Source organism: Cherax quadricarinatus, chromosome 4 (assembly GCF_038502225.1).
Source record: "Cherax quadricarinatus isolate ZL_2023a chromosome 4, ASM3850222v1, whole genome shotgun sequence".
Lineage (NCBI taxonomy): Eukaryota > Metazoa > Arthropoda > Malacostraca > Decapoda > Parastacidae > Cherax > Cherax quadricarinatus.
Genome location: NC_091295.1, coordinates 16,541,775 through 16,555,319, shown reverse-complemented (window position 1 = coordinate 16,555,319; position 13,545 = coordinate 16,541,775). Strand labels below are relative to the sequence as shown.

The 13,545-nt window shown below is 46.8% G+C and overlaps 1 protein-coding gene across 1 annotated transcript in view; it reads left to right on the top strand.

Annotated features, from left to right (window-relative positions):
- The window catches only part of LOC128684398 (axoneme-associated protein mst101(2)), a 182,681-nt gene that overhangs the window by 14,808 nt on the left and 154,328 nt on the right, over positions 1 to 13,545 (top strand). Inside the window, exon 3 of the mRNA XM_070098198.1 lies at positions 2,270 to 2,313. Within this exon, the coding sequence (XP_069954299.1) occupies positions 2,270 to 2,313 (44 nt within the window). The remainder of the gene's footprint in view (positions 1 to 2,269; positions 2,314 to 13,545) is intronic.

The following is a 13,545-nucleotide window of genomic DNA, read 5'->3' as shown; positions in this document are numbered from 1 at the left end:
ACACTACGTGAGTGTAGTGGTGGTACTACACACTACGTGATGTAATGGTGGTGCTACAGTCTACGTGAGTGTAGTGGTAGTGCTGCACACACTACGTGAGTGTAGTGGTGGTACTACACACTACGTGAGTGTAGTGGTTGTGCTACACACACTACGTGAGTGTAGTGTTGGTACTGCACACTACGTGAGTGTAGTGGTGGTGCTACACACTACGTGAGTGTAGTAGTGGTGCTACACACACTACGTGAGTGTAGTGGTGGTGCTACAGACTACGTGAGTGTAGTGGTGGTACTACACACTACGTGAGTGTAGTGGTGGTGCTGCACACATTACGTGAGTGTAGTGGTGGTACTACACACTACGTGAGTGTAGTGGTTGTGCTACAGTCTACGTGAGTGTAGTGGTGGTACTACACACTACGTGAGTGTAGTGGTGGTGCTGCACACATTACGTGAGTGTAGTGGTGGTGCTACAGACTACGTGAGTGTAGTGGTGGTGCTACAGTCTACGTGAGTGTAGTGGTAGTGCTGCACACACTACGTGAGTGTAGTGGTGGTACTACACACTACGTGAGTGTAGTGGTTGTGCTACACACACTACGTGAGTGTAGTGGTGGTACTACACACTGCGTGAGTGTAGCGGTGGTACTACACACTACGTGAGTGTAGTGGTGGTGCTGCACACATTACGTGAGTGTAGTGGTGGTACTACACACTACGTGAGTGTAGTGGTGGTGCTACACACACTACGTGAGTGTAGTGGTGGTACTACACACTACGTGAGTGTAGTGGTGGTGGTACACACACTGAGTGTAGTGGTGGTGCTACACACTACGTGAGTGAAGTGGTGGTACTACACACTACGTGAGTGTAGTGGTGGTGCTACACACACATTACGTGAGTGTAGTGCTCGTGCTACACCCTACGTGAGTGTAGTGGTGGTGCTACACACACTACGTGAGTGTAGTGGTGGTGCTACACACACTACGTGAGTGTAGTGGTGGTACTACACACTACGTGAGTGTAGTGGTGGTACTACATACTACGTGAGAGTAGTGGTGGTGCTACACACAATACATGAGTGTAGTGGTGGCACTACACACTACGTGAGTGTAGTGGTGGTGGTACACACACTAAGTGAGTGTAGTGGTGGTGCTACACACTACGTGAGTGAAGTGGTGGTACTACACACTATGTGAGTGTAGTGGTGGTGCTACACACACATAACGTGAGTGTAGTGGTGGTACTTCACACTACGTGAGTGTAGTGCTGGTGCTACACACAGTACGTGAGTGTAGTGATGGTGCTACACACACTACGTGAGTGTAGTGGTGGTGCTACACACACTACGTGAGTGTAGTGGTGGTGCTACACACACTGCGTGAGTGTAGTGGTGGTGCTACACACACTACGTGAGTGTAGTGGTGGTGCTACACACACTACGTGAGTGTAGTGGTGGTGCTACACACACTACGTGAGTGTAGTGGTGGTGCTACACACACTGCGTGAGTGTAGTGGTGGTGCTACACACAATACGTGAGTGTAGTGGTGGTACTACACAGTGAGTGTAGTGGTGGTGCTACACACACTACGTGAGTGCAGTGGTGGTGCTACACTACCCACATTAGTGTAGTGAGGGTGCTACACTACCCACATTAGTGTAGTGAGGGTGCTACACTACCCACATTAGTGTAGTGAGGGTGATGAGTCCCCTGTCCCACCCTCACCACCTTCCTCAGTCAGTGAAGGAGGGGAGGGGGAACACCTTCCTTCAAGAATTAACTACCCGCCCGACCACTAACCTCACATCCTCTCCCACTCGTCTACCATCTCCTATTTCCTGACTCCCTTTAGTAAACATCTTCTGTTGACCCTGGCAGCCTACCCTTTTGCTATATTATGCTATGTTTACCCCTTGATAATATAGATCATAAAGTAAGACATATAATTATAGTATGATCATAGCTGCCATTGCATGCATCGCCACTGCTTGCAACACTTATATATTTCAAAACTTAATTTTTTTAAAGTCTTTCTATCATGTGAAGTCATGTAGTACAGTATACGTAGTCAAATGTGAAGGGAGGTTACCGTAGAGTTTTTTGCTATGATTAAATGTAAAGTTTTAACAGATCTTCAGTTAGTTGAATGTGAAGGGAAACTACCGTAGACTTTATTTTATATAGTTAAATTTGAAGTGAGAATAACGTAGATTTATTGTGTTAATACCTTTGTGTGGAGCGTGATGGTAAATTGTTCTTAATTTTCAGAGGAAGGGCATGACAGTGGTGTTGACGAGTCTACCCAGGCTAAGGTGAGTGACTCTACTGTCCTGGGTGAGTGACTCTACTGGGTGAGTGGCTCTACTGTCCTGGGAGAGTGACTCTACTGTCCTGGGTGAGTGACTCTACTGGGTGAGTGACTCTACTGGGTGAGTGGCTCTACTGTCCTGGGTGAGTGGCTCTACTGTACTGGGTGAGTGACTCTACTGTACTTGGTGAGTGACTCTACTGTACTGGGTGAGTGACTCTGCTGTTCTGGGTGAGTGACTCTACTGTACTGAGTGAGTGACTCTACTGTACTTGGTGAGTGGCTCTACTGTCCTGGGTGAGTGGCTCTACTGTACTGGGTGAGTGACTCTACTGTACTGGGTGAGTGACTCTACTGTACTGGGTGAGTGGCTCTACTGTCCTGGGTGAGTGGCTCTACTGTACTGGGTGAGTGACTCTACTGTACTTGGTGAGTGACTCTGCTGTTCTGGGTGAGTGACTCTACTGTACTGGGTGAGTGACTCTACTGTACTGAGTGAGTGACTCTAATGTCCTGGGTGAGTGACTCTGCTGTCCTGGGTGAGTGACACTGCTGTCCTGGGTGAGTGACTACTGTCCTGGGTGAGGGACTCTACTGTACTGGATGAGTGACTGTACTGTCCTGGGTGAGTGACTCTACTGAGTGAGTGACTCTGCTGTACTGCGTGAGTAACTCTGCTGTCCTGGGTGAGTGACTCTAATGTTCTTGGTGAGTGACTCTACTGTACTGGGTGAGTGGCTCTACTGTACTGGGTGAGTGACTCTACTGTCCTAGGTGAGTGATTCTACTGTTCTGGGTGAGTGACTTTACTGGGTGAGTGACTCTACAACAAGTATGATATTCCTACATGTATGATACTGCTACAAGTATGATATTGCTACAAGTATGATATTGCTACAAGTATGATATTGATACAAGTATGATATTGCTACAAGTATGATATTGATACAAGTATGATATTGCTACAAGTATGATATTGCTACAAGAATGATATTGATACAAGTATGATATTGCTACAAGAATGATATTGCTACAAGAATGATATTGATACAAGTATGATATTGCTACAAGTATGATATTGCTACAAGAATGATATTGATACAAGTATGATATTGCTACAAGTATGATATTGCTACAAGAATGATATTGATACAAGTATGATATTGCTACAAGAATGATATTGATACAAGTATGATATTGATACAAGTATGATATTGCTACAAGTATGATATTGCTACAAGTATGATATTGATACAAGTATGATATTGCTACAAGTATGATATTGATACAAGTATGATATTGATACAAGTATGATATTGCTACAAGTATGATATTGATACAAGTATGATATTGCTACAAGTATGATATTGCTACAAGTATGATATTGCTACAAGAATGATATTGATACAAGTATGATATTGCTACATGTATGATATTGCTACAAGTATGATATTGATACAAGTATGATATTGCTACAAGTATGATATTGCTACAAGTATGATATTGATACAAGTATGATATTGCTACAAGTATGATATTGATACAAGTATGATATTGATACAAGTATGATATTGCTACAAGTATGATATTGATACAAGTATGATATTGATACAAGTATGATATTGCTACAAGTATGATATTGATACAAGTATGATATTGCTACGAGTATGATATTGTTACAAGTATGATATTGCTACGAGTATGATATTGATACAAGTATGATATTGCTACATGTATGATATTGCTACAAGTATGATATTGCTACAAGTATGATATTGATACAAGTATGATATTGATACAAGTATGATATTGCTACAAGTATGATATTGATACAAGTATGATATTGCTACATGTATGATATTGATACAAGTATGATATTGCTACAAGTATGATATTGATACAAGTATGATATTGCTACATGTATGATATTGCTACAAGTATGATATTGATACAAGTATGATATTGCTACAAGTATGATATTGCTACAAGTATGATATTGCTACAAGTATGATATTGCTACATGTATGATATTGCTACAAGTATGATATTGCTACAAGTATGATATTGCTACAAGTATGATATTGCTACAAGTATGATATTGCTACAAGTATGATATTGATACAAGTATGATATTGCTACAAGTATGATATTGCTACAAGTATGATATTGCTACAAGTATGATATTGATACAAGTATGATATTGCTACAAGTATGATATTGCTACAAGTATGATATTGCTATAAGTATGATATTGCTACAAGTATGATATTGCTACAAGTATGATATTGATACAAGTATGATATTGATACAAGTATGATATTGATACAAGTATGATATTGATACAAGTATGATATTGCTACAAGTATGATATTGATACAAGTATGATATTGTTACAAGTATGATATTGATACAAGTATGATATTGCTACAAGTATGATATTGATACAAGTATGATATTGCTACAAGTATGATATTGATACAAGTATGATATTGCTACAAGTATGATATTGATACAAGTATGATATTGCTACAAGTATGATATTGATACAAGTATGATATTGCTACAAGTATATTGCTACAAGTATGATATTGATACAAGTATGATATTGCTACAAGTATGATATTGCTACAAGTATGATATTGCTACCTGGAGTTTACCTGGAGAGTTCCGGGGGTCAACGCCCCCGCGGCCCGGTCTGTGACCAGGCCTCCTTAGGTCAGTGTCCCAGGATGCGACCCACATCAGTCGACTAACACCCAGGCACCCATTTTACTGATGGAGAACATAGACAACAGGTGGAAAGAAACACGTCCAATGTTTCTACTCTGGCTGGGAATCGAACCCAGGCCCTCACCGTGTGAAGCGAGAGCGTTAACCACCAGGCCACCAGAGCCCCCCCTACATGTATGATATTGCTACAAGTATGATATTGATACAAGTATGATATTGCTACAAGTATGATATTGCTACAAGTATGATATTCTTGGAGATAAGATTTTCTTGCAGATATATTTTTGGAAATATGAAGTTTTTGAAGGTATGATATTCTTGCAGGTATGATATTCTTGCAGGTATGATATTCTTGCAGGTATGATATTCTTGCAGGTATGATATTCTTGCAGGTATGATATTCTTGCAGGTATGATATTCTTGCAGGTATGATATTCTTGCAGGTATGATATTCTTGCAGGTATGATATTCTTGCAGGTATGATATTCTTGCAGGTATGATATTCTTGCAGGTATGATATTCTTGCAGGTATGATATTCTTGCAGGTATGATATTCTTGCAGGTATGATATTCCTGCAGGTATGGTGTTCCTGCAGGTATGGTGTTCCTGCAGGTATGGTGTTCCTGCAGGTATGATATGCTTACTATGCAGTCTGGCAGTTATCTTGCAGTCTGACAGTTATCTTGCAGTCTGGCAGTTATCTTGCAGTCTGGCAGTTATCTTGCAGTCTGGCAGTTATCTTGCAGTCTGGCAGTTATGTTGCAGTCTGGCAGTTATCTTGCAGTCTGGCAGTTATCTTGCAGTCTTGCAGTTATCTTGCAGTCTGGCAGTTATCTTGCAGTCTGGCAGTTATGTTGCAGTCTGGCAGTTATCTTGCAGTCTGGCAGTTATCTTGCAGTCTGGCAGTTATGTTGCAGTCTGGCAGTTATCTTGCAGTCTGGCAGTTATCTTGCAGTCTTGCAGTTATCTTCGTAACGGTTTCTTTGTTTGTCAAGTATGATGACTCAACCCAGGCATTGAATTGAGTGTGGCTGGTTGATGTATAGTGATGAGGGTGTGTGGTGGGCACCACCATGATGATGGTAGGGAGGGAGACATGGTGATAGGGAGGGAGACATGATGGTAGGGAGGGTGACATGGTGGTAGGGAGGGAGACATGATGGTAGGGAGGGTGACATGGTGGTAGGGAGGGAGACATGATGGTAGGGAGGGTGACATGGTGGTAGGGAGGGGGACATGATGGTAGGGACGGAGACATGATGGTAGGGAGGGAGACATGATGGTAGGGACGGAGACATGATGGTAGGGAGGGTGACATGGTGGTAGGGAGGGAGACATGATGGTAGGGAGGGTGACATGGTGGTAGGGAGGGAGACATGATGGTAGGGAGGGTGACATGGTGGTAGGGAGGGAGACATGATGGTAGGGACGGACACATGATGGTAGGGAGGGAGACATGATGGTAGGGACGGAGACATGATGGTAGGGAGGGTGAAATGATGGTAGGGACGGAGACATGATGGTAGGGAGGGAGACATGATGGTAGGGACGGAGACATGATGGTAGGGAGGGAGACATGATGGTAGGGACGGAGACATGATGGTAGGGAGGGAGACATGATGGTAGGGAGGGTGACATGGTGGTAGGGAGGGAGACATGATGGTAGGGAGGGAGACATGATGGTAGGGAGGGAGACATGATGGTAGGGAGGGAGACATGATGGTAGGGAGGGTGACATGGTGGTAGGGAGGGAGACATGATGGTAGGGACGGAGACATGATGGTAGGGAGGGAGACATGATGGTAGGGAGGGAGACATGGTGGTAGGGAGGGAGATATGATGGTAAGGAGGGAGAAATGATGGGAGGGACGGAGACATGATGGTAGGGAGGGAGACATGATGGTAGGGAGGGTGACATGATGGTAGGGAGGGAGACATGATGGTAGGGAGGGAGACATGATGGTAGGGAGGGAGACATGATGGTAGGGAGGGAGACATGATGGTAGGGAGGGAGACATGATGGTAGGGAGGGAGACATGATGGTAGGGAGGGAGACATGTTGGTAGGGAGGGTGACATGTTGGTAGGGAGGGTGACATGTTGGTTGGGAGGGTGACATGATGGTAGGGACGGAGACATGATGGTAGGGAGGGAGACATGATGGTAGGGAGGGAGACATGGTGGTAGGGAGGGAGACAAGATGGTAGGGAGGGAGACATGATGGTAAGGAGGGAGACATGATGGTAGGGAGGGAGACATGATGGTAGGGAGGGAGACATGATGGTAGGGAGGGAGACATGATGGTAGGGACGGAGACATGATGGTAGGGAGGGAGACATGATGGTAGGGAGGGAGACATGATGGTAGGGAGGGAGACATGATGGTAGGGAGGGAGACATGATGGTAGGGAGGGAGACATGATGGTAGGGAGGGAGACATGATGGTAGGGACGGAGACATGATGGTAGGGAGGGAGACATGGTGGTAAGGAGGGAGACATGATGGTAGGGAGAGAGACATGATGGTAGGGACGGAGACATGATGGTAGGGACGGAGACATGTTGGTAGGGAGGGAGACATGATGGTAGGGAGGGAGACATGGTGGTAAGGAGGGAGACATGATGGTAGGGAGGGAGACATGATGATAGTAGGGAGGGAGACATGATGGTACGGAGGGAGACATGATGGTAGGGAGGGAGACATGGTGGTAGGGAGGGAGACATGATGGTAGGGAGGGAGACATGATGGTAGGGAGGGAGACATGATGGTAGGGAGGGAGACATGATGGTAGGGAGGGAGACATGATGGTAGGGAGGGAGACATGATGGTAGGGAGGGAGACATGATGGTAGGGAGGGAGACATGGTGGTAAGGAGGGAGACATGATGGTAGGGAGGGAGACATGGTGGTAGGGAGGGAGACATGATGGTAGGGAGGGAGACATGATGGTAGGGAGGGTGACATGATGGTAGGGAGGGAGACATGATGGTAGGGAGGGAGACATGATGGTAGGGAGGGAGACATGGTGGTAAGGAGGGAGACATGATGGTAGGTAGGGAGACATGGTGGTAGGGAGGGAGACATGATGGTAGGGAGGGAGACATGATGGTAGGGAGGGAGACATGATGGTAGGGAGGGAGACATGGTGGTAAGGAGGGAGACATGATGGTAGGGAGGGAGACATGATGGTAGGGAGGGAGACATGATGGTAGGGAGAGAGACATGATGATGGTAGGAAGGGAGACATGATGGTACGGAGGGAGACATGATGGTAGGGAGGGAGACATGATGATGGTAGGGAGGGAGGCATGATGGTAGGGAGGGAGACATGATGGTAGGGAGAGAGACATGATGATGGTAGGGAGGGAGACATGATGATGGTAGGGAGGGAGACATGATGGTAGGGAGGGAGACATGATGATGGTAGGGAGGGAGACATGATGATGGTAGGGAGGGAGACATGATGATGGTAGGGAGGGAGACATGATGGTAGGGAGGGAAACATGATGGTAGGGAGGGAGACATGATGGTAGGGAGGGAGACATGATGATGGTAGGGAGGGTGACATGATGGTAGGGAGGGAAACATGATGGTAGTTAGGGAAACATGATGGAAGGAGGAGGAGGAGACGTAGAGAGAAAGGAACTTAAAGAGGGAAGGAGAGGGAGGATGAGAGAGAGGGGAGGGAGGGAGAGAGAGAAGAGGATGAGAGAGGGGGAAGGGAGGGAGAGACAGAAGAGGATGAGAGTGAAAATGAGAGAGGACCGGATCCTCCGGGTTATTGAGGTTGGATCTACAGACGAGTGTCTCAAGAGGTTGACGATGACACTTTATGAAGTGCTAAGACAGTCTCTGATCTGTCATCCTACCTACCATCCTCTCTGGATGACAGCCACAACAATGTTACAGTCTCTGATCTGTCATCCTACCTACCATCCTCCCAGGATGACAGCCACAACAATGTTACAGTCTCTGACCTGTCATCCTACCTACCATCCTCCCTGGATGACAGCCACAACAATGTTACAGTCTCTGACCTGTCATCCTACCTACCATCCTCCCTGGATGACAGCCACAACAATGTTACAGTCTCTGACCTGTCATCCTACCTACCATCCTCCCTGGATGACAGCCACAACAATGTTACACCTGTCATCCTACCTACCATCCTCCCTGGATGACAGCCACAACAATGTTACAGTCTCTGATCTGTCATCCTACCTACCATCCTCCCAGGATGACAGCCACAACAATGTTACAGTCTCTGACCTGTCATCCTACCTACCATCCTCCCAGGATGACAGCCACAACAATGTTACAGTCTCTGACCTGTCATCCTACCTACCATCCTCCCAGGATGATAGCCACAACAATGTTACAGTCTCTGATCTGTCATCCTACCTACCATCCTCCCAGGATGACAGCCACAACAATGTTACAGTCTCTGACCTGTCATCCTACCTACCATCCTCCCAGGATGACAGCCACAACAATGTTACAGTCTCTGACCTGTCATCCTACCTACCATCCTCCCAGGATGACAGCCACAACAATGTTAGTCTCTGACCTGTCATCCTACCTACCATCCTCCCAGGATGACAGCCACAACAATGTTAGTCTCTGACCTGTCATCCTACCTACCATCCTCCCAGGATGACAGCCACAACAATGTTAGTCTCTGACCTGTCATCCTACCTACCATCCTCCCAGGATGACAGCCACAACAATGTTACAGTCTCTGACCTGTCATCCTACCTACCATCCTCCCAGGATGACAGCCACAACAATGTTACAGTCTCTGACCTGTCATCCTACCTACCATCCTCCCAGGATGACAGCCACAACAATGTTACAGTCTCTGACCTGTCATCCTACCTACCATCCTCCCAGGATGATAGCCACAACAATGTTAGTCTCTGATCTGTCATCCTACCTACCATCCTCCCTGGATGACAGCCACAACAATGTTACAGTCTCTGACCTGTCATCCTACCTACCATCCTCCCAGGATGACAGCCACAACAATGTTACAGTCTCTGGCCTGTCATCCTACCTACCATCCTCCCAGGATGACAGCCACAACAATGTTACAGTCTCTGGCCTGTCATCCTACCTACCATCCTCCCAGGATGACAGCCACAACAATGTTACAGTCTCTGACCTGTCATCCTACCTACCATCCTCCCAGGATGATAGCCACAACAATGTTAGTCTCTGATCTGTCATCCTACCTACCATCCTCCCTGGATGACAGCCACAACAATGTTACAGTCTCTGACCTGTCATCCTACCTACCATCCTCCCAGGATGACAGCGACAACAATGTTAGTCTCTGATCTGTCATCCTACCTACCATCCTCCCTGGATGACAGCCACCACAATGTTACAGTCTCAGATCTGTCATCCTACCTACCATCCTCCCAGGATGACAGCCACAACAATGTTACAGTCTCTGATCTGTCATCCTACCTACCATCCTCCCAGGATGAGAACCACAACAATGTTACAGTCTCTGACCTGTCATCCTACCTACCATCCTCTCAGGATGACAGCCACAACAATGTTACAGTCTCTGACCTGTCATCCTACCTACCATCCTCCCAGGATGACAGCCACAACAATGTTACAGTCTCTGATCTGTCATCCTACCTACCATCCTCTCAGGATGACAGCCACAACAATGTTACAGTCTCTGACCTGTCATCCTACCTACCATCCTCCCTGGATGACAGCCACAACAATGTTACAGTCTCTGACCTGTCATCCTACCTACCATCCTCCCAGGATGACAGCCACAACAATGTTACAGTCTCTGACCTGTCATCCTACCTACCATCCTCCCAGGATGACAGCCACAACAATGTTACAGTCTCTGACCTGTCATCCTACCTACCATCCTCCCAGGATGACAGCCACAACAATGTTACAGTCTCTGGCCTGTCATCCTACCTACCATCCTCTCAGGATGACAGCCACAACAATGTTACAGTCTCTGACCTGTCATCCTACCTACCATCCTCCCAGGATGACAGCCACAACAATGTTACAGTCTCTGACCTGTCATCCTACCTACCATCCTCCCTGGATGACAGCCACAACAATGTTACAGTCTCTGACCTGTCATCCTACCTACCATCCTCCCAGGATGACAGCCACAACAATGTTACAGTCTCTGACCTGTCATCCTACCTACCATCCTCCCAGGATGATAGCCACAACAATGTTACAGTCTCTGATCTGTCATCCTACCTACCATCCTCCCAGGATGACAGCCACAACAATGTTACAGTCTCTGACCTGTCATCCTACCTACCATCCTCCCAGGATGACAGCCACAACAATGTTACAGTCTCTGACCTGTCATCCTACCTACCATCCTCCCAGGATGACAGCCACAACAATGTTAGTCTCTGACCTGTCATCCTACCTACCATCCTCCCAGGATGACAGCCACAACAATGTTACAGTCTCTGATCTGTCATCCTACCTACCATCCTCCCAGGATGACAGCCACAACAATGTTACAGTCTCTGATCTGTCATCCTACCTACCATCCTCCCAGGATGACAGCCACAACAATGTTAGTCTCTGACCTGTCATCCTACCTACCATCCTCCCAGGATGACAGCCACAACAATGTTACAGTCTCTGACCTGTCATCCTACCTACCATCCTCCCAGGATGACAGCCACAACAATGTTACAGTCTCTGACCTGTCATCCTACCTACCATCCTCCCAGGATGACAGCCACAACAATGTTACAGTCTCTGACCTGTCATCCTACCTACCATCCTCCCAGGATGACAGCCACAACAATGTTAGTCTCTGACCTGTCATCCTACCTACCATCCTCCCAGGATGACAGCCACAACAATGTTACAGTCTCTGACCTGTCATCCTACCTACCATCCTCCCAGGATGACAGCGACAACAATGTTAGTCTCTGATCTGTCATCCTACCTACCATCCTCCCTGGATGACAGCCACCACAATGTTACAGTCTCAGATCTGTCATCCTACCTACCATCCTCCCAGGATGACAGCCACAACAATGTTACAGTCTCTGATCTGTCATCCTACCTACCATCCTCTCAGGATGACAGCCACAACAATGTTACAGTCTCTGACCTGTCATCCTACCTACCATCCTCCCAGGATGACAGCCACAACAATGTTACAGTCTCTGATCTGTCATCCTACCTACCATCCTCTCAGGATGACAGCCACAACAATGTTACAGTCTCTGACCTGTCATCCTACCTACCATCCTCCCTGGATGACAGCCACAACAATGTTACAGTCTCTGACCTGTCATCCTACCTACCATCCTCCCAGGATGACAGCCACAACAATGTTACAGTCTCTGACCTGTCATCCTACCTACCATCCTCCCAGGATGACAGCCACAACAATGTTACAGTCTCTGACCTGTCATCCTACCTACCATCCTCCCAGGATGACAGCCACAACAATGTTACAGTCTCTGATCTGTCATCCTACCTACCATCCTCCCAGGATGACAGCCACAACAATGTTACAGTCTCTGACCTGTCATCCTACCTACCATCCTCCCAGGATGACAGCCACAACAATGTTACAGTCTCTGATCTGTCATCCTACCTACCATCCTCCCAGGATGATAGCCACAACAATGTTAGTCTCTGATCTGTCATCCTACCTACCATCCTCCCAGTATGACAGCCACAACAATGTTCCAGTCTCTGACCTGTCATCCTACCTACCATCCTCCCAGGATGACAGCCACAACAATGTTACAGTCTCTGATCTGTCATCCTACCTACCATCCTCCCAGGATGATAGCCACAACAATGTTAGTCTCTGATCTGTCATCCTACCTACCATCCTCCCTGGATGACAGCCACAACAATGTTACAGTCTCTGACCTGTCATCCTACCTACCATCCTCCCAGGATGACAGCCACAACAATGTTACAGTCTCTGACCTGTCATCCTACCTACCATCCTCCCAGGATGACAGCCACAACAATGTTACAGTCTCAGATCTGTCATCCTACCTACCATCCTCCCAGGATGACAGCCACAACAATGTTACAGTCTCTGGCCTGTCATCCTACCTACCATCCTCCCAGGATGACAGCCACAACAATGTTACAGTCTCTGACCTGTCATCCTACCTACCATCCTCCCAGGATGACAGCCAGAACAATGTTACAGTCTCTGGCCTGTCATCCTACCTACCATCCTCCCAGGATGACAGCCACAACAATGTTACAGTCTCTGGCCTGTCATCCTACCTACCATCCTCCCAGGATGATAGGATGATCTGTCATCCTACCTACCATCCTCCCAGGATGATAGCCACAACAATGTTACAGTCTCTGACCTGTCATCCTACCTACCATCCTCCCAGGATGATAGCCACAACAATGTTAGTCTCTGATCTGTCATCCTACCTACCATCCTCCCTGGATGACAGCCACAACAATGTTACAGTCTCTGACCTGTCATCCTACCTACCATCCTCC